General features: G+C 40.4%; 1 protein-coding gene and 1 long non-coding RNA gene across 3 annotated transcripts in view; both read left to right on the forward strand.

Moving 5' to 3' along the window:
- The window catches only part of trabd2a (TraB domain containing 2A), a 75,611-nt gene extending 61,931 nt beyond the window's left edge, over positions 1–13,680 (forward strand). For both annotated transcript variants that reach the window (XM_061747651.1, XM_061747650.1), the window contains 3 exons: positions 2,653–2,743; positions 4,283–4,555; positions 10,494–13,680. In XM_061747651.1, the coding sequence (XP_061603635.1) occupies positions 2,653–2,743; positions 4,283–4,555; positions 10,494–10,677 (548 nt within the window). In that variant the 3' untranslated portion in view covers positions 10,678–13,680. The remainder of the gene's footprint in view (positions 1–2,652; positions 2,744–4,282; positions 4,556–10,493) is intronic.
- A 9,195-nt stretch (positions 13,681–22,875) lies between these two features.
- On the forward strand, positions 22,876–25,312 carry LOC133490016 (uncharacterized). The gene is made up of 3 exons (XR_009792083.1): positions 22,876–23,002; positions 23,134–23,260; positions 25,138–25,312. It is a non-coding gene; the product is annotated as an uncharacterized LOC133490016 (long non-coding RNA).
- Positions 25,313–25,757: the final 445 nt, after the last annotated feature.

The raw sequence follows: 25,757 nt of genomic DNA on the forward strand, positions 1-25,757 counted from the left end.
AACTTACTGTACCTTGGTATAATCTATAAATATACTGTAAATCAGACTTTACAGTCGTTGCAAAACGTGAGGACAGAATTTGCATTTTTTAGACTTAACCTTAAAAGTAGCAGATTTGTGAATGGTAGTGACCTAAAGCTTGAGTATAACGTCTCCCAAATCATTCACCACAATAAAAATGCCAAGAGTTTGCAAACAGAGGAGCTAACGGTTAGCCTAGCTTCTACTACAACTACAACTACTCTCTTTCTTCTCCTTTGTCGGGATGCCCTGTGTCACCATGCTGCCTCCCACAGGTCAATCTACGACAGGCGTTCGATTTGGGGGCGGAGACTCACAATTGTCGGTGGAGATATCGTCATGTGTGCTGTGTTGGTTATCACGAGAATACCGCACACTATAAGAGCAGTAAGAACCCACGTGGCGACTCTTACCTTGTCATGTGAGGGGTATTTTATAACTCAGTAAAGATGTTAAACATCAGTATCTGTGTACTCTAATGATCCGGTGTCGTTCTTGCAATCGCACACAAGTATTCTCCTTATTTGAAACTTACATGAAGCTAGGCTAGTTCTTTAAAATGAAATAGAAACAACGAATTTGTCAAATGGAAACATCCCAGAAAGCAATACGGAAATTTCCAGTTACAAATTAGTACAGTACTGTTCGTGATATCTTGGAAACGTTCACAATCATCTTTCATGATTCATCACAGGTCACAATGTCATACTTGGGATCTTCTTTTAAGAAAGAATTTCAGGGTCATCAATCATTTTTAAGCAAAGACGTCTAATTTTTGTTTAACTTTGGTGCACTGGTATGCTCCATGCAAGTTTGACTGCTCTCAGAGTGAAATATGTTCTTGTTAAGGTTGACCGTCAAAAATAGGTGAAAAGTGGCATTCACTTTAACTCCTCTCTCTATACATAAAAGAATAAAGTAAGCAAAGAGCTCTTTGGATTTAAGTGTGAAATTGTGCTTTTATTGACTTCATTAAGGTAAAGCAACTCCATCTACGACTTACTGTAATATTGTTGAAGTATATCAAGGTGAAAACTATAAACTAGCTTTATGCCTTTTCTTTACTACTGACAGTTAAATGCTTGTTTGTTGTAAAAACGTTGTAAAAAACACAGAAATGCCATGTTTGTGCAATCTTTTACACTTGAAAAGCTTTACTCCTACTTTTTTTTCTGGCACAGAGCACAGTATTCTATGAGGTCTTGTTACACTAACATCAGCGCTGTAGTTGTTCAACTCCCCGATCTCACCTGTAGTCCTGAAATTCACATTAAGGCCTTGGAGAACATGACATAATTGATGGTTCCAATGATCTCGAAGAATTTGCATGTGTGTGTGTGTGTGCGTGTACCCCTTTGAAGTTTGGAAATCCGCCCGCCCTTCTAAAGCTCGACATTGTGCTGAACAGCTCCATTTGTCCCATCTTAATCCCCTGACGTAAACGCACATAAATCACATTGAGATGTTTCTAAATGCGGGTTGGCTGGAAAGCTTCACCGTCTTGCTCCCGCTTTCCAACGTCCAAAGAATGTCAAACGGGCTACCGTCTATTCCGTGATTACTGCTCAAAGAATGCAGGTTGAAGCTGTACAAATAAAATACTGAATGCTGTCAAAATAACAATACAGTAAAGATCAGTTTGTGCAAAAAAAAAAAAAAAAAGCAAAAAAAAAAAGCAAAAAATGTTCATTAGCAAACATTTTACAGGTAGAAGATGGTATCATGGCTCCAATAGTGCATCCTGTCCCAGCCGCTCCCTGGCAATAGCTGTGGGCCAGATTAAAGTGCCGGGTCTCATTGTTCACACAGCTCTATGGTGCCACGGCTGAGAAGGCCCAAACAATGGCCCCCGGCTCCCCTTTGTCACAGCGAGGCTAAGAATGGAGACCTCTTGACACGGCAACCTGAAGCCTCAATGGTCCCACTTCACCTAGCAGAGAGGGTCAGTGAGAGAGAGGGACAAGGGGAAGTAAGGAAGATGGCTGGCGGATGCTGAAAATTGGAGAGGAAGGCAGGATCCAAATGGGGGGGTTAAGACAAGGATGACCTAATCCTAAAAAAAAAACAAAAAACGACAGCATGGTGATGCATGATGCGGAAGAGCGATAATTTAGTGGCAGGAATTGAAAAGAAATACTTTCCATGGTTAAGATGATGGAAAGGAATAACTGGCTTGTATGTGAATTGTTACCTATTACATAATATTTATGTTGTCATGTTACCATGTATTCCCTCGTAAGGTAAAGTGGTATAACAAATGGATGGCTGGGTGAATAATTGTTGAATAATTCCTATTTGCTATTTGTTCAGATGTTCTCCTCGCGCTTGCATGGGTTTTCTCCAGGTACTTCGTCCCACATTCCCCAAAAATGCGTGTTAGGTTCCTTTAGACCCGAAATTGTCTAAAGGTGTGAATGTTTGTTTTTCTTGATGTACATTGTGATTGGCTTGTGACCAATCCATGGTGCACCCCACCTTTGAACCAAAGTCAGCTGGGATAAGGTTGAATGAGTTTAATTCTTTTCCCTTTGTTTTTGATATTGAGATGAATTGTTCATCTCAATATCAGGTGAACTCCAAGTACTCATCAACAAAATAATAATAAAAAAAGTGTTCTTCTTTTGATTGTAGGTCACTTCCTGGGTAACAATACAGTAATTGATGTGCTTCGTCGCCAAGGATACGACGTAAAGCACACCCCTGCCGGGCAGCCCATAAACAGGTATGTACTACGATTTCTTGCCTGTCATACACTTTGGCTGCTACATGACTTCATTCAATATTTTCCTTGTGGCAACATAAAAAAAAAATCTGTCTTTATGATAAAAGCTTTATGTAAAAAATATAGAAAGAGAATTGGGCACACAAAGACACAATAGATTTGAAAGCATGTATCTGTAAAAGCTCCTGTTTTATCACTTAAACAGGTTTCAGGTTCCTGCCAGTAATATTTCTTCCAACTGACTGACTTCCAAATAGGAAATCATTTTTTTTACATTCATGCAACTTCATAGCTGGTATGTGCTCATCTCCATAACTGAAACAGATGTTCTGTAATGCTTCAAAATATGTTGCCTGCGAATAATCACAAAACACCCACGGGCACTTTTCCACTGACGAATTCTCATTTCTTCCAGTACTCACTTCCTCCATATGTCCTAAAACCTGACTTGTTGTGTCATGGTTTTTGTCAGGTCATAATTTCTCCGCTCTGGAGAGTTTATGTCGAATGAATCATAAATCTAGAAACAAGTTTTATGTTTTAATAAACAACCAAAAAGGAAAAATGGGAGATTGAAAACATAGTTGAGGCCTTATGTGCATGGTGTCTGGAGAGTTTTATTCTATTTAAAGCGTGTCTGCAGAGCCTTAAAAGGTCCTAAATATGATTTTCCAAAATAAAGGCCTTATTTGTTGTTTAAAAAAAACAAAAAACTTAGACTTATTTTTCAGATTAGCTGCTTTCATAAAATCGAACAGCAATAAGGTATTTTTATGAGCTTCAAACAACAAATTTATTGAATAAGTTTTTGTTTTTTTTAACAACAAATAAGGCCTTTATTTTGGAAAATCATATTTAGGACCAAAATGTTGTCATGTTTAATTTAGGTATATTGCTTTAATACTGTAAAATCTTCCTAGCAGGTAACAGCAACAAATATACAAACAAAATACAGAATATCCAAAAATATAACACAAAATTATGATTATGTAATACTGAGTCACAAGTCAGCTACTTCTTGTGATCTATTTAGTGAATGAGGGGTCTTAAATTGATGATTGGTGAGGAGTATGTATGCTAAAGTGTGTTAAATCTGGCTTCTTAAACCTGCAGAAACTGTCTATAGAGTGCAGTGATTCTTTATGTGGTATGTTAGCCCAATGAACATTCAGAGGCAAGATGCGGGTGTTTTGCTATTTCGAGGCCCTCATGCTGGTCTGACGTACAAATTCAAACCAAGTGAAGTCAATCCAGCTCATATAGAACGTGGGCAGGTGTCGAACAGGATAGTTCTAAGCGTGTGATGAACTACCTCATTAGACTGTACCAGCACTATGACTACACTGACCACCTATGAAGTGTTGTGAAAGGCCCGGCTCCCACTTTGATGTGAGGCATGTTATGCAGTGTGGCATAGCATACTGTGAAGGCAGCTGTCACTGAATAAATCATGTTTAGAAAAGGAACAGGGTGGTTGGGGGAAGGTGATATTTAGCATTACAAGTCAACAATATCTTACTTTTGTTATCAACCATCTAGGAGATTATCATCCAGATCAGATTTGAGTGAGCCAGAGGACCATAATGACGAGTCCCCTCTCCTAGAGCCTTTCCTCCACGAACTCCCAGAGAGGGACGACGATCAGGGGCGTTCCCTGGAGGACGAGCGGTTCACCCACATGTTTCTGCCTTCGGACAGCCTGGAACTGCTGGAGAAAGCGGAGAAGAAGATGCTGAAGAAAAAACGGAGAAACAAGCAGAAGAAACAGCGGCACAGGCATTTCAATGATCTCTGGGTGCGCATAGAAGAGAGGTAAGATGCCAGCCGAAAACAAAATATGGTCACCTTTAAAATCAAGGAGTGTACGACTGCGATGAAAGAGCTTAAAAATGGTTGGAAATTTTGGAAGACAAAACATAATGAAATCCAAACATGTTTTGATAAAAGATTTACAGAGATAAGGTCTGAACATGTTAAATGAAATTGTCCACATTAACATTATACGTACAGCATTTGACCGAGACCACCTACGAGTAGTGAAAACCAGAAATAAATGACGCCCCTCCAATAAAGGTTTCTAATGCCCCATAGAAGTAGAAGTACTTGTCTAAATGAAGCTCCTCAACTCACTTCAACATAGTTCCTGGGTACCAAGATGCCACAAGCTGGCACTAAAGTACTGCTTCTTTTTTTTTTTTTTTCAAAATGAAGCTTCTCAACTCAATATAGGTCCTAGGCAACAAGATGCCACAGGATTACATCAAAGTACTACTTTTTTCTAAATGATGATCCTGAACTCCTCTCAACATAGTTCATTGGCACCAAGATGCCATAAAATGGTGTTAAAACAATAGTTATTGCTTTGGCCTTAGCACAAAAAAACAGAGAATAGGTGACTTTTTCAGCAGATAAAAGAGAAAACAAATCTGTGAATGTGAATTTGTGGATGCCAAACTGCGACTCTCTTGGGGTTCACTCAAAAATATAATTTTTCAAACCTAATCCCTTGTCATTACCATGGAAAGTGTCCAACTTGAATCATGCTAAATATCCCTCAGAAATAAATCAGCCATTTGCACCCTAGTTGTCAGCATAAAATTGTCCAAAATGTCTGCATAAGATGAATTAATATACAGGTGAGTTTTTAAGCAAATAAAGAAAGATAGGTTCCAGAAAAAAAAAGAGAAGAGAAATTTCAAACAGCGAATATGGGTTCACTGTAACAAATGTTTTACCTGTCTCAGATGCAAAACTTGGTTTAGTGTTCCTTAGCTTTTAGCTAAACATGCACACACATGCACGCGCACACAGTAGCACCTAATAGCACAAAAACACATGCTATGTAAACATAACCCTCCTTTGCGGAGGTACTATAATCACGGTCGTCAAGGAGAGGGGAAAGGGAGAGAGGGAAGGGTCCAAATGTGCAACACAGAACCCCCGCCGTTAACCTGGAGAACATAACTGACACTTCCTGCTGAAGTGCTGGAAGCTCAAACACGCAACATATCATATTGCCATCTTCTTTATGCACTCCAAACACACTCTAGCTGAACACACATGCCCTGCAGTGACAAATGAGTCCTGCCTAGTTCCTCGCTGGTATAGGTGACTTAAAGGTGAAAATAGCTGCCTGGGAATTCCTCGGAAGAATCCGGTTTTGGTCTCTCCGTAGCTTCAGGCAGGGACTAACCGGACAACGAAACAAGCTCACCTTTCAGATGAAAACAAGACCACAGCACAGGTGTGGTCCACTAATATTTTGTGAGTGATTAGGCATGTGGTTACCAAGTTAATTTGCTGATATTCTAGCCACTCATCTATCATGTTGATGGTGGGAGTAAGTATGGGAAGGAGAAGGAGTTCGCGTTGCATTTGTTTGTCTGTATATTAAATCACATTAAATATGAACCATGTTTCCCCCCATTTTGAGTAAAATATAGTTGTATAATATGGCTAAAAACATGCACATGCACTAAGTGAGTCTAAAACTCTAATACAGATGTTGATTTAAAAAAAAAAAGTAAATGCAGATTAGCAAAAGATAATATAATGTCAAATTGTCATTATAGCTTGTACAAATGATTACCAATTACAGTGGATTAAATGAGTCTACACACCCCTGTTCAAATGTCAGACGACCGGTTAGCACATCTGCCTCACACTTCTGAGGACCCGGGTTCAAGTCCGGCCTCGCCTGTGCGAAGTTTGCATGTTCTCCCCGTGCCTGCGTGGGTTTTCTCCGGGTACTCCGGTTTCCTCCCACATTCCAAAAACATGAATGGTATGTTGATTGAAGACTCTAAATTTCCCGTAGGTGTGAATGTGAGTGCGAATGGTTGTTTGTTTATATGTGCCCCGCGATTGGCTGGCGCCAGCACACCCGCGACCCTCGTAAGGATAAGCGGTTCAGAAAATGGTTACAGCTGAAGAAAAACAGCCCCAAAGTATGATGCTACCACCACCATGCTTCACTGTAGGTATGGTGTTCTTTTGGTGATGAGCAGCGTTCTGTTTGCACCGAACATAGCTTCTGGAATCATGGCCAAAAGGTTTCAACTTGGTTTCATCAGACCCTAACAAAAACATGTGGGAAAATGTGTTATTGTCCGATGAAATGAATGTTAGACTTGAATTGGTTAATGATCACTGAGAGTTTTGGTCTCTCTTTTATTTATTTATTTCTTTTAATTGCAAAAACCTGGCATTTGAACAGGGGTGGGTAAACTTTTTATATCCACTGTATGTTGAGACTAGTATCACTACTTGCCATGTTATTGTTTATATGTCATTATATATATTATCATCACTGTAGCTTGGTAATCTCCACCGTGTTTGTCATGTAGACATACACTCCAAATTGGATTTTTTATTTTTATTTTCTTTTACCCATGTTGGGTAAAAAATAAACAATTCACTACATTTGTAGATACATGCTTTTTGTTGGACGATTTCCAAGATCATCCAAGAGGATCGTGTGACCTTTCTTTACTACTCCCCTTTGTTCATTTTACATTGTCTTAACGTGCTTAGGAATGTTTTTGGTAGTTTTCATATTTAATAATCAGTGTCATGCATCAGTAATGGGCATTTCAGAGATATTATATTTCAACTAAGATTGTGTCCACTGAGACGAAACTAGAGTTTAGTCAATTTAATGTTACCTATATACAGAAAGGTCAATTTTATCAAACACACGGAGATGAATAATCCAGCCCTTTTGGGGGTTTTTCATTTTTTAAACGGGGGACGTTTGAGAGAGCTTTTCATTACGCCTGCAGAAATGTTTTCTCATTTTCTAAGAGACCTTGTCTTTTTAGGCGGCAAGGAAACAGACTTTGTTTCCACTTGTGCCAAAGCGTACAAGGTTGACATCTTTGTATATTTTAATGACTGACCACGTGCCTGAATGGGAAAGGTAGTGATAGTCCAAAACTCAGGAGCAACAAAACCCAGGTCTCATGAGTTAGGGTTTAGGTATCTCTCTCAAAAAGAAATCAAATCTTATGAATCGAAAATAAATTGTTTAAATGTAAATACCTACTTTATTTATTAAACAAAGCAAATACATAATTACTTCCCTTTCCTTGGCCTCGTGATCTTTCTCTTGTTAGCTTGACATATTCTCCTGCATGTAAATATCGGAACTTTTAAGGTCATAGCCTAGAAATTACAATGTAGAAGGTCAAATTGATGCACGAGCCATTTATTCATAAACTCCGGTTATCAATTGCGGAGGCAAAAAAAAAAAAGAAACCTTCAAACCTGAAAGACTGGATAAAATACTGTATAGTTATAGCTTGAATATTCATTTATTTTCCGTACCGCTTCTCCTCACTAGGGTCGCGGGCGTGCTGGAAACTATCCCAGCTATCTTCGGGCGAGAGGCAGGGTACACCCTAAACTGGTCGCCAGCCAATCGCAGGGCACATAAACACACAACCATTCGCACTCACATTCACTCCTACAGGCAATTTAGAGTCTTCAATTAACCTAGCATGCATGTTTCGGGGATGTGGGAGGAAACCGGAGTGCCCGGAGAAAACCCACGCAGGCACGGGGAGAACATGCAAACTCCACACAGGCGGGGCTGGATTTGGACCCGGTCCTCAGAACTCTGAGGCAGATGTGCTAACAGTTCGCCCACTTTGTCGCCTATCTTAAATATGATATACTTAATTTAAAATTCATGTTAGTCTTGTTTTCGTTTTTCTTTCTTGAAATGGTTGCGATCTTTATAATCATGTGATTATCATTATCAGAATGTTGTGTCTAGTTGCTCTTCCAAGCTGCTGCTATGCAGAGGTCCCTACTTCAGAGAGTTGAGTTTGTTTTGCCTGGCGTTGTGCCAGGCAAAACAAACAAGCCCCACGGGCTCAACATCAAAACTGGAGAGAAGAAATGACTGAACCTTTTATTTAAAAAAAAGAAAAAAGAAAAAGGGGGCTCAATATAGGGATGGGCCTAATAATCAAAAAGTCGATGTTGATTAATCATGTCTTGAACAAGTTATGTTGGCGTCATGGTGGTATGTCCAAGTCATAAAATTGCATGACATCACACAGGCAATTCACATGGATCCCACCCAATGAAATCAACAAAGAGGAACGTGACATCACCAATTTCACACTTGAATTACAGTAACTTAATTTAGCATACAACAAAACAATGCACAACAAGTATAACATGCATATGACTTCTATTACACTACGAGGAATCACAAACAACAACTAACATGAAAGATAAAACACATAATTAGCTACAACTATTTACAAATGTCATTCGGCATACTGGGATGCCCAGGGTCAACTTCCCCGACACTGCAGCAGAAGCTGATGGTGGACTTCCTAGCATGCATCATGGCCTTTTTTGTGTTTTTTTGTTAACTTAGTTGTTGTTTGTTGTTTCCCCATAGTAGTAGTTGTTGTAGTTGTGTTAGTGTTTATGTAATAGTCATGTGTTGTGCAATCATTTTGTTTTTACCGTAAGGTTACTATTCTGGGCGGCACGGTGACCGACTGGTTAGAGTGTCTGCCTCACAGTTCTGAGGACCGGGGTCCAATCCCCGGCCCCGCCTGTGTGGAGTTTGCATGTTCTCCCCTTGCCTGCGTGGGTTTTCTCCCACATCCCAAAAACATGCGTGGTATGTTGATTGAAGACTCTAAAATTGCCCGTAGGTGTGAATGTGAGTGCGAATGGTTGTTTGTTTATGTGTGCCCTGCGTTTGGCTGGCAACCAGTTCAGAGTGTACCCCGCCTCATGCCCGAAGATAGCTCGGATAGGCTCCAGCACTCTCGCGACCCGAGTGAGGATAAGCGGTTCAGAAAATGGATGGATGGATGGATGGTTACTATTCTGTTTAGTGACCACCCTGCTCATTTTTACTGTGTGTAAAGGATGGGAATGACAGTTGTTGTACCCGTACTGCATCGCTAAAATGATTTTCTTTTCTCAAAAAGTGTTGAAATGATTTGGTGTATGATTCAGTGTCAGCCCTGAGATTCACATTCACGCTGTGACACATGCACTTACTTTGAGGGGTGTGTTAAAACAAGGAAAATGCTGGCAACAGTGCGAATCTTGAACTGTCAAACTATACATGTCAAAACGTCTGTCTTCTTTATGGCACTGTGGTGACAAGAGGGAGCTTCGAACACTCCCGAGAACGGTCTGTGTTTCTACCACATTTGCACAGGTTACCACAAAAACACGCACCTGTTGGTCTTTGACGGGGCCTGGGGAAAACTCGAAACCGGGAAAGAGTAAAGCAGCAGATGAATGATCATACAGAATAAACAAGGAACAGAAGTCATACAAAGGTCATAGGGTGCCTTGACAAAGGTGATAGATTTGCACCTGCGTAAACACATACTGTCCCTGCAATGTAGCAAAAACTGTCCTTTTTTTCTGAATCATTATGGATTAATACCTCCTTGAAGATATGTGTAGTTCATAATCATAAATGAACAGGATGTAAGGGTTAGTAGAGTTGTATTCTTTCAATGCCATTTCAGCTTGTGGCATCAACCTTTGTGGCGGTTGCAATGAGACCTTTTTGTAGGCCATCAATTAGGACTGAACCACCTGATGTTCATTACCCTGCCGACCCAGGGGCGTCAAAAAGTGTATGGTCCAGATGACGTGATTTTTCATACTATACCAAAAGTTTTCAAGGTTCTGGTTTTGGAATTTCAACTAAAACTGTCTTTTTTTTTTCTTCTTCTTCTTCTCTCATTTGTGGTCTCTACAGCGCCGTGGCCCAGTCTCCGCCACCCCCTCGCGTCGTCAACGGTTACATCACAGTGAAGCCTCCCAGTCGAGACTTCAACCACGACAACTATTATAACGTGCCCTCGCCCTCGTCGCTCTGTTCGTACTCACCGATCCTCCTGTGTGCCTCACTGATTCATCAGATGTGTACTATATTTCTCTAGCATAGTATTTGTTGCGATCGACGACAATAAAGAGAATCTTATGGACTCCTTTGGAGAAGGTGTGGAGGTGATGAAATCAGACTGTTGGGTTAATAGTACCAACCATGGATATAAAACAGACGTATTTGGGACAATGTGGTCCAGCAATGCCGGTGGAGTATCTGTTTTACAAAATGAGGCCTTGAATAGAATGTAAGGGCACTATCACAGTACGTGTTTTAAATATTAATAGAGTTTCTGCTGTTGAAAAAAAACAGGTGGAACATAAAAATGCTGCACACGTCAGTTCTTTTATTTGTGAGTCTTATAGCACAAACAGGGAAATCTCATTTACATACAGTGGCTGATGTAAGTATTTAACACGTCACCATTTTTCTCACTAAATACATTTTATAAAGGTGCTATTGACAGGAAAATTTCACCAGACGTTGTGAACAACCCAAGTAATCCATACATACAAAGTAGAACAAATAAGCTCCGCAATTAAGTTATGTGTAATAATGTGAGGCGGCACGGTGGACGACTGGTTAGAGCGTCAGCGTCACAGTTCTGAGGACCCGGGTTCAATCCCCGGTCCCGCCTGTGTGGAGTTTGCATGTTCTCCCCGTGCCTGCGTGGGTTTTCTCCGGGTACTCCGGTTTCCTCCCACATCCCAAAAACATACATTAATTGTGAGAGACTAAATTGCCCGTAGGTGTGAATGTGAGTGCGAATGGTTGTTTGTTTGTATGTGCCCTGCGATTGGCTGGCAACCAGTTCAGGGTCTACCCCGCCTCCTGCCCTGCCCGATGACAGCTGGGATAGGCTCCAGCACGCCCGAGACCCTAGGGAGGAGAAGCGGCTCAGAAAATGGATGGATGGATAATAATGTGAAATGACACAAGGGAAAAGTATTGAACGCACCGACTGGTATTTATTCAATACTTTGTACAAAAGCCTTTGTTTCCAATGACAGCGTCAAGATGCCTCCTGTATGGAAAAAATAGTCGCATGCATTGCTCTGGTGTGATTTTGGTCCATTACTACACACAAGCAGTCTTCAAATCTTGAAGATTCCGTGGGCTTCTTTTCAGGACCTTGAGTTTCAGTTCTTTCCATAGATTTTCGATTGGATTCAAGTGATTTGAAACCAATTGAGTTTTCTTTGCAGTATGTTTTGGAGCATTATTCTGATGAAATGTCCACCCTCGTTTCATTTTCGTCATCCTTGGAGATGGCAGCAGATTTTTGTCAAAAATGTCTCGGTACATTTGCCCATTGAGGCTTCCTTTAGTAATGTGAAGTTTACCAGTACCATTTTCTGAGAAGCAGCCCCACACCATCATGTTCCCACCTCCGAACTTCACTATTGGTATGGTGTTTTTAGGGTGATGTGCAGTGCCATTTCTCCTCCAAACGTGGTGTGCATTATGGCATCCAAACAGTTCAATTGTGGCTCTCATCAGACCAGACTATATTCTCCCAGTATTTAACTGGCTTGTCCAAATGTTGTTCAGCAAACTTTAAACGAGCTTTGACGTGTCTTGCGTGATAGGCGTGCATACAGGCCGTGGCGACTCACTGTTTTCCTGGTAAGAACAGTACCTGCTAATTCCATTTCTTTTTGAAGATTCGACAGGTGGTCCTTGGCTCTTGGACAACTCTTCTGGTTATTCTTTGCACTCCTCTGTCAGAAAGAGCACCTGATCGAGGCAAATTTATGGTGGTATGATTGGCTTTCCACTTTCATATTATGGCCCCAACCATGCTCACTGGAACTTTCAGAAGCTTAGATATGAGCCTGTAATCAATGACGCCGTTATGTTTTGCAACAATAAGTTTGCAATGGGCTTGAGAGAGCTCTCTGCTCTTACCCATCATGAGATGTGTCTTGACTCACACCTTTGCAATGAGACCTTTTTGTAGGCCATCAATTAGGACTGAACCACCTGATGTTCACTTGCACTGACAAGGGTCTGGATCGCTCTTTGATTATTGATCGATTTTAGGTGTTGTCTTGGCTTTCCATGCCTTTTTGCACCTCTCTTTCTTCATGTGTTCAATACTTTTTCCCTGTGTCATTTCTCATTGTTACACATAACTTAATTTCTGATCTTATTTGTTCAACTTTCTTATGTATGGATTACTTGGGTTGTTCCCAACATCTGGTGAAATTTTCACGTCAATAGGACCTTTGGAAATATATTTAGTGAGAAAAATGGTGACGTGTCAAATACTTATTTCAGCCGCTGTAGCTTAACCATTAACACCGTCACCATGAGTGCGTCTGTTTAAGCGTGTATGTTCGTGTGCATGTGTGCATGTTTCGTATCGATCAGCTCTTAAGTCCCCTGGCCATGTTGAAAGTGGTGTTTCCAGATTTTAATTTATTCTTCCATATTAGAAGAATCTGAATTTGTGCTTAATATGTTACATAATAGCCTATGTCAGGGGAAATATGTAAATATTGTCTAAATATTATAGATGTATTTTAGAATTATTACAAAAAGGAATATTATCACACGTTGTTTATATGAATATATAAATAGATATGCAGTATATTTTTGGACAGAATCAGGAACTAACCACCATAAGTCTATCATGTGTCTCACTGTAAAGCAATTTTTTTGGAGCAGAAAGGACAGCTATTCAACTTTGTGTATCAGTGTTAATCACTTGCTTGCCTGTATGTGTCCAATGGAAGGACATTTTACTGTGTTGTCTTTTTTTGTCAATGTTTTTGTTTAATTTATTTAACTACCTTAGTTTCGCTTTTAAGTTGAATGACACATTCACAGTGTTTTTTGGTACTGTATTTGGTCTCATTGATACATTTTCCCATCCTGTCATTAATGCTATGCTAAGTGAAAAGCATGGATCTTAAAATTTCTTCTTGTTTGGGAAATGATAAATGACCTCCACCAAGTGAGAAAGCTTGAAGGCGAGAGCTTTTCACCCCTATCGCTGGTTAGTTTAGGATCTCTCTCTCTCTCTCTCTCTCTCTCGCTCTCTCTCGCTCTCTGTGTACAATATGCAATAGATATTACCATCATCACATGGCTGCCACGTAGGCACCGGTGAGTATTATTGCATATCTGTGACCTGGAAATACGTCAGTCCCATTCCTTGCCTGCATTGCGCCACAGCACCAGTAAACAAAAGTGGCCAATTCTGCAAATAACAGACTTTGGCAATGGCATCGTAATGTCATCATTAAAATATTATATTAAATTATTATGGATTAATACACTTTTACACAGACTTTGGCGGAGATCTGTGCTCTTCAGATCTGGTTTGGTGATCAAGATTCTCGTTTTTATGATTTTTGTGCTTAAAAGAAAACTAAAATGAGGAAATTTGGAGAAACATGCTTTTTAGTGGTCAGTCACAATGTAATGACAATAAGGCGCCCCAAATAAACAAGGATAAGTGTGCGACAAACAGCGTTGTTCATTCACATTTCAGTTAAAGCGTAAGATGATTGTAACAGCAGTATCATGTCAACAATAAAATATTTATCCAGATTAACATTGAATTCAGTTTATCCTTTGCGGATTTGGCAAATTTGCAGACACATGCCACCACTGTGTGCTGAGCTGGTTTCACGGCATGTTTATAGGAGGTTAATGTGGTGTGATAAGGGCAGCAGCGAGAAGCCCTCTGATGTGTGTATGTGGTCGGCCGCAAACAAGGCAGCTGCTCTGCTGCCAGCGTGTCGATCCTGCAGGAAACAAACAGGAAGCCAGAGCTAAAGCCATCTTTACATGTGCAGGAAATGAATGTTAATTGGTTTGTTATATCAACAGGAAAAGTAAGCCAATTTTTAGTTTGCACTTTGATTTAGTGGTGATTGATTTTGGGGCGGGGGTTAGGGGTCTCCTGTTTTTTGTTTTTTTGTTTTTTTTGTTTTCTGTGGTCTTCTTGTTGCTGAAATCGTAGCAATCGATGATTTTTCTGTTGCAAGGCACGGGATTTACTTGCAGTTGAAAAAAGTGATCTTAAAAAGGAAATCTATCTTCATGCAGTTTTCTACGGCTTTTCCAGGGTTGATTGTTTTACATAAACGTGAGATTCATGTGACCTAAAAATGTGTTCCAATTGGACAATATGTGTATATGTAAATTGTAAAGGGCACTGACAATGAACACACTATAAGCATTAATCGCTGTGTGTGAATATGCTTTACTCAGTGTAATCCAACGCTTTGGAAAAACATACCTTGTGTGTCACTCAGTCAAGAATCAACAAACAAAAATGCCGTTCACTGGTCTAATTGCCTCCTGTGACCTTCATTTACTGACAGACGCAATTCATTTACAATCAAGTCCAGAAGCTGAAACAGTTGCTGCATTTTATCATTGTTGACCAGCATTCCATTTGGAATTCAAAACATTTTTTTAACATTAAAAAAAAAAAAGAACTAAAACTTTCTGGAAATAAACTATCCCAATGTAAACTGGCCAAATGCAGGTGTCTCACTTGACATCACACGTAGAAAAATATGTAACACCATGCTGTGAGGACATCCCTATGACTAACATCAGAAATCATTCACCAGTGGATTTGGTGGGTTCGAATGTTCTCCCTGTGCTTGCGTGGGTTTTCTCCAGGTACTCCGTTTTCCTCCCACATTCATGCCTGTTAGGTAATATGATGACTCGAAATTGTCCTCAGGTGTGTACGTGAGTGTAAATAGTTCTTTGTCTGTTTGTTTATATTTTGCTCTGTGATTGGCTGGGGACCAGTCCAGGGTGTAGCCCCGCCTCTCGCCCGATGTCACCTGGGATAGGCTCCGGCACACCCACAACCACTGCTTCACCTCATTGGGATGGATGGGTGGACAATAATGTCTCTTGAGTTGTAATGCATCACGCTACTTTTGCATTACTTTTGAGTTATGGTCATTGAAACAACAGTGGATTCAAAATTATAACATTTGACAATCCCAATACAACAGGTATTTGTTAAAAAATGTAATATGGCTGTTTTCCCGCTAAACTATTGTACAAATCAAATAATCAAATCAGCATCAACAGTCACTGATAAGCCAGCCAATGACAGTACAGCTACTATTAGCCCATGCAAGAAGGCCTGAAGACCCAAAAGAAACCCAAGTCACAGTGAGAGGAGCAATATATGTCCACCAAGTTAATGCAATAGCAGATTGTTTTAAAAAGCCAGCGGGGTTTTGATGTGGGTCCAAAGTGGAAACGACCAGGAGGTTATGTATGTTACTTGTGTTGCCGAGCGAGTATACCATTACCAAAATACTATATGCACAACTAATAATAACTATACAGTAATTGCGTTACTTTTGTAACTTGCTCCTCCCAACACTACTTACCTCTCAGTGCAACCTAAGTAATATACTGTGTATGTTATACTCACAGTCACAGGATATTGTGGAGTACTGTAATGGCATCTTTTGTTGAGCCAAACATGTATTCAAGATGTATTTTGAACAATTAGATTTCATGTGTTTTGGTACATGAAAACAATGATGAACAGTTGCTATTTTATTCTATTGTGATCTCATTAATAACTGTAATCCTTACTCTTAAAAAAAATTGCCCTTCTCTCTTTCAAACAAAATTGAATGACAATTAGGTGTTAAAAACTACACGCCCCACAGACGAGTGGACGAGGTAAACCTGGAAACCAAGGAATTGAAAGCAGATGTCCACGCAGACGGCTGTTTCCTGTGAGCTGGGTTGAAGCAAGACATGGCGGCCAATAGGACAGATTCAAATTGGTAATTTTCGGTGGAATCTTAATGATTCTGGATTGTGTTTCCAAAAATATTGGTTTGCTTTGTCGCCCTTGTTAAAAAGGAATGAATAGCTTCATTTATAGGATGACGGACTTGGTAATACATAGGGTGTTCCTGGGTTTCACAACTTTGATGACTTCCTGTTATTAATCCAATCCTCACTTGAATGGATTTAGTCCCCCCCCCCCCGCCCCCGCCCCTACCCCCCAATTATGACTAATCCACTTGAACGTATGATTTTGCCCAGTGCTATGAAGACCTAGTCCCTCCGTTCAGAAGGTCAAGCAAGCACACAGTTGAAACAACTCCGGTTTATTTTCCAAGCGGAGCTCTGGTCAGTGTGTGTCGAAGCGTGGCTATTATCAGTACATCAGTCACTGCAGCATGTTAGCTGAGACCCGTGTAATAAGTGCTCTGCCGACCGAGTCCCTCGTATATTTACATAGGAAATCTCTTTGGGTTTATTTCCAACTTCAAGCAGTGGGAACTATTGATTTGTCTTTGAGTGCGATGTTCTCAGACATTTTTTGTTGACACAAAGGAGAGTCAAAGGTGAAAAGAAGTATACATTTGAAATCAAACAGATTGGATGTTAAAGTACACATAACTATAACAACCTTGTAAGTCCACTTTGACAATTTTGACATCATGAAATTATGTTTTCTAGGCTGTGCTGTTAAAACTCTGCAGCTAAACAACCAAGGAAAACGTGTTTATAACATTATTTTTTGTCCATTAGCTTCCACAACTGCCCTTCAATAGATGTACAGTTCTTCCCTGGTGACCCTGAACACCGACTTGTGGGGAGGGCATCAAAATATGTAGAATTCTTGATCCTTGAGCCTTTTTGATTGAAGCATGTCACGGACACGTCATTAAAGAACCTGGGCACTGTTTTGTGGAATTGTGGAAAAACAAACATAACTGGCCTTCTTTAACAAACAGAGTGCTGCCAACCTTGTAGGTCAGCGTAATGTTTTGAGCCGATGACAATGAAAGGGTTCACATTGATGTTTGTAGGTCAAACTCTGGTCATTATCTAGGCTGGTATGCAACACGCTCACTAGCTATTTTCCACTCAAATGGCCTCAACTCGCAGTATAAATGAAGAATATCGGTCCATATATTTATTTTCATGAACTCTGTATGACACAAGCCTTTGAAGATTAGCATTTGTGAAACATTTAATTCTTTGTCCACACATTGAATGACCACAAAACCAAATTTTGTGTGTTGGTGAAGGCGAGGTGGCGAGTCCTGCTGAGTGTACCAAAGGCATCGCGGGGCGTCCGTAAAGCCTCGTCTGCTGTGAGAAAATGCAGCACACACGCAAAACTTCAGGAGCCCCTCACTCTTGCTGAGTTCAAAGCTCATGTAGACACAAGAAAAAGATTTACTGGAAATATTACAAATACAGAAAACTGTAGGCTAACGCAAGTTTTACTTTAGATCATCTTAGAAAGATTAGGAAATGTACAGGATGGCAAAGAATACCCTGGACACTATAATAATGATGTATTTGACACTATAATAAAGATGTATTTGTGTTTTATTTATTTATTTGTAAATAATAATAATAATACATAAAAAAGGCCCAGATTACTCAAAACTAATACCAAATCAAAAATGTTTCCATTAAATTTCTTTCCTTCGAAAACTTACAGCTTTTGATATTTAAATCTGCTCTGTGATTGGTTGGTGACCAGTCCAGGGTTTTGGAAATTTTGGGAACGAACAAATGGTTTGTGCGTGGGGGGGGGGGGGGGGGCTTAAGACATTTCTAGGGGGGCTTCAGCCCACTAAAAAATAGGCCTAGCGACACCATTGGACGAGACTATAATTATTTCAGCAGTCATACTTTTTATGACATTTTTGTTTGGTGGTGGGCCATGAGATATTTCTAATGTAAAATGAGCTGAGTTAAACAAGCTGTCATGCATGTCAAGTCAAGTTCACAGTTAAGTCTCATGATTTGCACATGTGCAGGTTGTGATTTAAAGTGTGCAATGCTGCTCTCTGTTTGTCGTCTGAGGTACTGTTTCAGTTGAAAGACACCTTTCTTCAAAATTGTATGTGTGTCAACATTAAGTGACGTGATTGCCGTGGGGAAATTGCCTCCTAATTAGGGTATATTAAGTGTCATATTAAATGCATTCCTGTTGAATTATGCAATGGAATGTATTCATGTCACAATAGTTATTCAAACTGACCTTTTTTATGCATTGAATCTTCAGCCCTGTTACTTCCGAGGCCTCTCTGACCACATTTTTGCTTGACAGATCCTCACACTGTCGGTCCTCAAATGGACCTGCAGGTTAAAGTGGAATTTTGCAGGCTACGCTTTGGCGCTCAAGCGTGAAATAAATGAGCCACCACAAAATAACTTTCCAGTGGATTTGTACTTGACTTGCTGAAATTTTGATACGGATTACACCAACTTAAATCCTCAATTTAATAACAGATGTTACAGCAGAAGGCTCACCCTACTATCATGGTTTCATTTCACACAGTCACATTTGCCATTTGAAGTTATCTTAAGTTTACAAGAAAATTCAGTATCATCATGCAAAGTAGTCCGTAACTATAAATTTTGCCTTTTTGTTATTACTTCCAACTGAGAACCAAGAACAAAAGGATTCAGTAAGTTCAGTGTACGATAAATGAACTTGAAACAAACATCATCCCATTCCTGAGTGTTGATTAATCATTCCGGACCCTCCCAGCCAGACCACAAGCACCCAGGCAAACACAAAATGATCCATTTTGTCTTTTTGCCAACTCACAACCGTATCAATTCCTTACAGAGCTCCTGGTGCAGTGATTTTAAAATAGAATCAATTAAAATGTCTTTAACAGGAGTTTATGGGAAAGCTCATTAAACCACTGTGTATTTACCGCCTGGCTGTGAAGTGGCAAAAGCTTTGCTCATCAATAGCGGGTCTCCTCATACTTGTCCCCTACCATAATCACCCATGTTAATTAGATCTGTGTCCTGTTCATTTCCAGCAGCCAATATTAATCAATTCAATCAATCATATTCTCACTGAGATCTCTTATTCCTTTTCAGTTCTTCCATATTGTCATCTACTTTCACTTTCGGTGTCAGGTGGCAATATTTTCATCCATTTAAACACAGCTTGTCAGATCTCACAATCCGTGTAATGGAGTTTGTGACCATCAGGAGGCAGAAGTGCACTTTACCATGTCTTATTTGATGGAAAGAGAGGGAAAATGTGGATTTCGCCCTTGTTTCAGAAAAATGCTTCCAATAGTTGTGTCTGGTAATACATCTCTATAGTGGAGTAAGGTCGAAAACCCAATGTTAAAATACTGTAATTTGAAATGTTAAGGAAAAGGACACCATTTGAGTAATTGCTCCTTTGGTTGAACCATTCAACAACACAAAGTTACACATCAGTTTTCATACATGGATAGCATGCTGTAGAAATACTGGTGTCTCGTCTAACCAAAATACGAATATATTTCAAATCTTTTGAGGTTAACATTTGATTAAGCAGTAACCCAGTGTGCTTTTCCTAGTCGGAGGTCGGAAGCCGCTTTTTTGGAACAGTACGTATCATCAGCAGGCAACGTCCCGGTATACGAGGTGTGTCGGAAAACGTCCTAGATTATAAACAGTATTTCAAACCCAATCTACAAACTGCCAGTTGTCCCCTTCAGTGTGGGCCGGACGATCAACCGCTACAAAGAGATTCTGCAGCGCTTGCTCGATTCGCAGTGCATGAGAAGAAGCGAGAGCTGTGGCAGAACAACAGAACCGTGACTAGGCGCCTGCTCACAAAGCCTCCGAGCATCTGACAGTTCCTGGCCGAGAAGAACATCGCTGTGCTGGAGCAACGTCTACTCATCAAACCTGGCTACGGATCTGGCCCTGATGGGACAAGGCCTGAGTCTGACACGTGCTCTAGGGGGATTACTTTCAAGGGGAAAAAACGCATAGTTTGGATTCAAGATATATCGTTTGTGATGCCAGTTCTGAGACACACAGAGAATAAAAAAATGTGACTAACAAAAATGATACCCACATATGTTATGGTTTGTCCGTATGAGAGGGAGGAGGCTACTTTTCGGATCATAAAGCGTGACATGAGACAAAAATGGTACAGTCCCCATTTTCTGATCTGGGACAAGGGCATATAGCAACAAAAAGAAATTGTATTTTTGTCTGTCAGTTTGATAACAGGGTACTTTCTGGTTTATGGAAAATGACAAGACATTAGCCAAATTATTAAAAAGGACTCTCTTATTTTTAACTCTCTTACTAAAGGGATTTTTTTGGTTTTTTTATTGGGACTGAAATGGCAAAACAAAATAACTTCTTGAAAAATTGCATCATATTTTTCCTATCCCTTTGTTAGCATGCTTTATAGTTGTTTCGTAATCTTGCCTACAAATGACCACCAAAACCAAATTTCTCCCCTTTGTGTTTGTAAAGGTTGGTTCAAATTATGTTGATTGAAAAGTCTGACTGTATAATTGTTGATAACACCACGATGAGATGAAGACGAACTGCACTTCATCGAAACCAAAGTAGACCACTAATCGTGGAATGAGATCAAAATCACTCACTCCAACTCTTGCCTCCTCCAGTGGAAGGCGAGGATTATGAATTAGGGTTTCTTATCAAAGGATTATTTTCCTGCACACGGTCTCATCTCATCCACTTTGGTGTCAAGCACACTCTTGTTTTTCCAATGGCAAACATTAACGGGGAAAATCCTTCCTAAAGAGGCAATGGAGCTAAACAATGAGTTGACATACGAGCTAAAATGCTGCTTCAATCACCTTTTTAGGTCAACCTAAATAAAGTGTTCTATATTTATTCAAACACACATTATGTGCCTAGCAATTGAACTAAAATGACAGTGGTCTTCCCTTACGTTCTGCTCAAGCCAAATGACATCACTTGTTGAGAGATTGATTGTCCTGCTAGCAGGATCCTCTGAAATTTCAAGTCATTTCTTTCCACTTGTGCCACATTACTGTGAAGTCTGTCTGAGGCCCGTCTTCCCCGCCTCAGGGTTCTGTCGGACCACTCGCTGATAACACATTTGGGGAAGAAACAGCACCTGGGCCTCGACTCCTTTTGCTGGCCAAAGCAATTTCAGAGCAGAAATTGAGCGGGGGGGGGGAAACGTAGCATAAAATCCTGAAATGAAACTTTGGAATGTCCCTTTCCATACATTCCTCCTGAGAACCTTCTACAATAGGACATTGGGAAGTTCGGCAACGTTGACTATGAAGAAACTGTGCTGATAAATAAAAGCTTCTCGCCCGACAGAATTATACCTTTTACAATAGTGCCGACATGGCAAATAAAACGCAGAATGCATATTTCATCAATACGTGGACACCAGATGGCACTTTGAGACAGCAGAGTTGTTTGCACTCAGCAACTGCTCTTGTTTGGTGACTGAGGATGCAATTACCTCCTCTCAGTATTCGGATCAGGTTCCAACTGGTCTGAGCCTCCTTTGATTTCTGATCAGTCCGGAATATTAAACTTTGTGCCTTTCTGTTAATCATGTTTGAGAGTTCCTATGGCAACAGAACTAGTCATCCTATTTCATCCTTGGATTATAATAGTTGCATATCACATTTGTTTACATGCCGATTTTATTGCCGAGGGGAGAAGGCTTCGGGGGGGAAAGTGGATAATAATACACTGCTGAAAAACATAATTGATTTGTCGTTTCTATCACCATTCATGTGGATATGTTTCATTAGGAGGGAAATTGCTTACAATTCTCAACTCGCACGCAGGCAACAAGTCCTGATATGCCGCATTAGCACGGCAACAAAATGCTAAAATTAAAACGTGTGTGTGTGTGTAAAGTGGATTGTTTATCAAATGTGCATCGAGGGGAATACAAAGTTACCAAGCTCACCATACAGATACTTCACAGTAGGCGTAACAAGTAAGATAATAGTTTGCTGCTGTTTATTCTCTCGTCTCTCATTTGTTCCCTGTAGTGCTTCAGCTTCAGAGGGATTGACAAAGATCATTTACATTCACAACAACATTGCAATCCACACAAACTCACAGGGCAGCACTGCGAAATACTGGTTAGCGCGCTTGGCTCGCAGTCGAGAGAAAGACCTTCGCTGAATACTCAAAATTGCCCAAAGGTGTCAATGAGAGTCTGAATGGCTGTAGGTATATGTTTTCTGCACAAAAATATAAACGCCATACTTTTGCTTCTGCTCCCATTTTTCATGAGCTGAACTCAAAGATCTAAGACAGTACACGCAACGTCTATTTGGTTACTCATCACGATAAATCCGTGTCGGTGAGCACTTCTCCTTTGCCGAGATAATCCCGCCAGCTCACAGGTGTGGCAAATCCAGATGCTGATTAGACAGCAGGGTGCACAGGTGCGTCTTAAAGCTGCGCACAATAAAATGCCACTCTAAAATGTGCATCACACCATACAAACTAAAGTGGTAACTCTTCCGAAAGAGTGTGTAGTCATCTGAGTAGCCTGTAAATGTATACCAATAAAAAAACATACATCTTTTAGCCTTCATAAGTGCGTCAATATCAGATGCAGAATCGTGAGTAGCAGCCAATTTCAGAATGTCATTGAAGTGGTAAATGTTGTCAATGTGCCAGCCAGTGGACACAATTAGCAACAACAGTTACTTCAAATGAAAAATAGCAGTGAATGTGTTCTCTTTCCCCACAGGCCAGATTGGACTCCCTGGTGGGGTGATTCTGGCCCACGGGCCGTACGTTTCGCACCCCTGGTCTAATGTGTCCCGAGCTTCTTCCTCGCGAGTTTGGAGCGGTAGTTGGCGAGGAGTTACCTGGTGGTGAGTGCTCAAAACGTACTACTTACTAACAACAAAATTGTACACAAAATGCCGGGACATGTACGAGGTATGATTATACAATGTGGCTTCAATTCAACAGCCTCACCAACTGTGTTTCGAAACTTCCTTGTCTCCCAAATTCTGCCGCAACAGTCGTTTTGCATAGCCAAAGCATTTTTGCACAAACTGTCAGAAACCGTCTCAGGCAATCTCATTTGCATGCATATCATCGCTTGCGTTTATAGTTTCTTCAGTATGTGTGTGATTGACTAGTGACCACTTAAGGGTGTACCTCGCCAGATAGGCTGCAGCTCACCTGCGACCCTAATGATACACAGAGATTCAAACCCAGGACCGTTTGACTAAACCAAAAATAAAGAAAGAAATGAATACAATTGTTAACAGACTGAACTACTCAAAATGAACAATGAAAATGATCATTTATGCAAAATTAGTCAAAAGATGAAACGGCGGCACGGCAGATGACTGGTTAGCACATCCGCCTCAGAGTTCAATCCCCGGCCTCCCCTGTGTGGAGTTTGCATGTTCTCCCCCGTGCCTGCGTGGGTTTTTTTTTTTTTTTGTACTCCGGTTTCGTTCCACATCCCAAAAACATGCGTAGTTGGTTCAATTGAAGACTCTGAATTGCCCGTGAGTGCGAATGGTTGTTTGTTTGCGATTGGCTGGCGACCAGTTCAGGGTGTACCCCGCCTCTTGCCCAGAGTCAGCTGGGATAGGCTCCAGCACGCCCGCGACCCTAGTGTGGAGAAGCGGTAGGGAAAATGGATGAATGAATGAAATGGTAACACTTATAATGCGTTATTCTTGTTTTCTAGGAAATACAGTTGAAGTCAGAGATCTCAGCATATTGCAATTGACATAAGTTGTGCAGACTTGCAAATGTCGGCTGTGATACTGATGTGCAAACAGTACAATAGTCGTCAAGCCAGTTAGCTAAATGCTTTGATTAGAATTCCCTAATGAACCTTCAAAATGATGTTGTCAAGCCGTCTGCGGCTGCGCTGTTTAAATTAGCTTTAATGAGCAACGAGCCGTCACTGGTGTTTGTTGCGAAGGAAGACTATCCAACAGCGCGGCGGTGTGAGGTGCATTTATTATTAAAGCCGTCTGCAGAGGATTGTCTGGAGGACAGATCCACTAAGAGAACGTTCCACCCTGCTGTTACACACACACACACACACAGACACGACATACATATAAAAAAGTGCAGATGAAACGGCTCGGCGAATGTTATACTACTTTATATCATGCATGAGACGTACGTTTTACACGTTGCAGCCAAAGAAACATGAAACCTTAATCATGATTATTGCTCAGGCATTCAGAGCACAGACCTCCTGCCATGTAGTTACAACTCAAGGAGAACGCAGCCATGTGGCAATGGAGGGTTTTAATGATACAGTTTGAACATTTTTCTGGATATTGCACCTTAAACATTCAGGAGATAAACATTTTATAAAATGATTGCTTGGATGGATGGAATTTTGTGCCTAAAGGTCATTTCAGCAAGTGTAGTCCTTTCTCAGGAACAAACTGCAAACATACACGATTTCATTATTGTTTTTAAACTGATAATGAGGCTAATGTGAAAAAAATCTTGACTATTTCATTGTTTGTCAAACTCGATAACCTCAACAACCCTCATCTTAATGCTTGTATACAATTATGAGGACCTTGTAAGATTACTAGGTTTTCTTCAAATATGACCGGTTCTTTGTAAAACTACAAATTGATTCTGATAGTGTCCTTATTGTATTATTTTTGCATGTTCCTAATAGGGATGCTGATACAGCATCTAAATATATCAGTGTGGATACAATACCACTTTATCAGGCTGACATTTTTCTTTCGGACAGGTGGAGTAGAAGTGTTCAGACTGAGGCACCAAATAACTGAAATACCTTGTGTTACAGGCTACATGTAAGTGAAAACTGTGGCAAGACTGTTACAAAAACATGCAGTTGGATGTTAAAAACAAGGTTTTATAGTTGTGTGAAACGTATGCCATGTAAAAGTTTGTAAAAACATGTTTTAAAAGAAGTAAAACTTGATGAAACGTTTGTGTTGTGAACAATATTTGATAAAAACACATTTTTCTCACAATTACAAGTCGTATTGGCATTGTCATGTGTCATTACTCAGCAAGATTCCTTGGGAACGATCAATCACTGCTCATACTGTGCAATTCCCCTTTTGTGCAATTTTGGCATTGTTGCTAGTGTTCATTTTCCAAAAGTGATTTTCTTCAGGCTTCTGATTAGCTAAATGGCTTTAGAGTGAGGAGATCCTCCTGTTGTCTGAGATATTTCCAAGGGATACAATTTAAGCCACGAGCTGTGTGGCATCATTCACCAAGCGTTCTGTGCAAGGCGTACCCAGGAGGTGTCCCGCATTCGAAATCCATCCAAATGCAGAATGTGGCCGCTGAGCTCTTCATCAGTTTAACAAGGAAGTTAATGCGTGTGGGTGTCAGGAT

The sequence above is a fragment of the Phyllopteryx taeniolatus genome, chromosome 15, assembly GCF_024500385.1.
Source record: "Phyllopteryx taeniolatus isolate TA_2022b chromosome 15, UOR_Ptae_1.2, whole genome shotgun sequence".
NCBI classification, from domain to species: domain Eukaryota; kingdom Metazoa; phylum Chordata; class Actinopteri; order Syngnathiformes; family Syngnathidae; genus Phyllopteryx; species Phyllopteryx taeniolatus.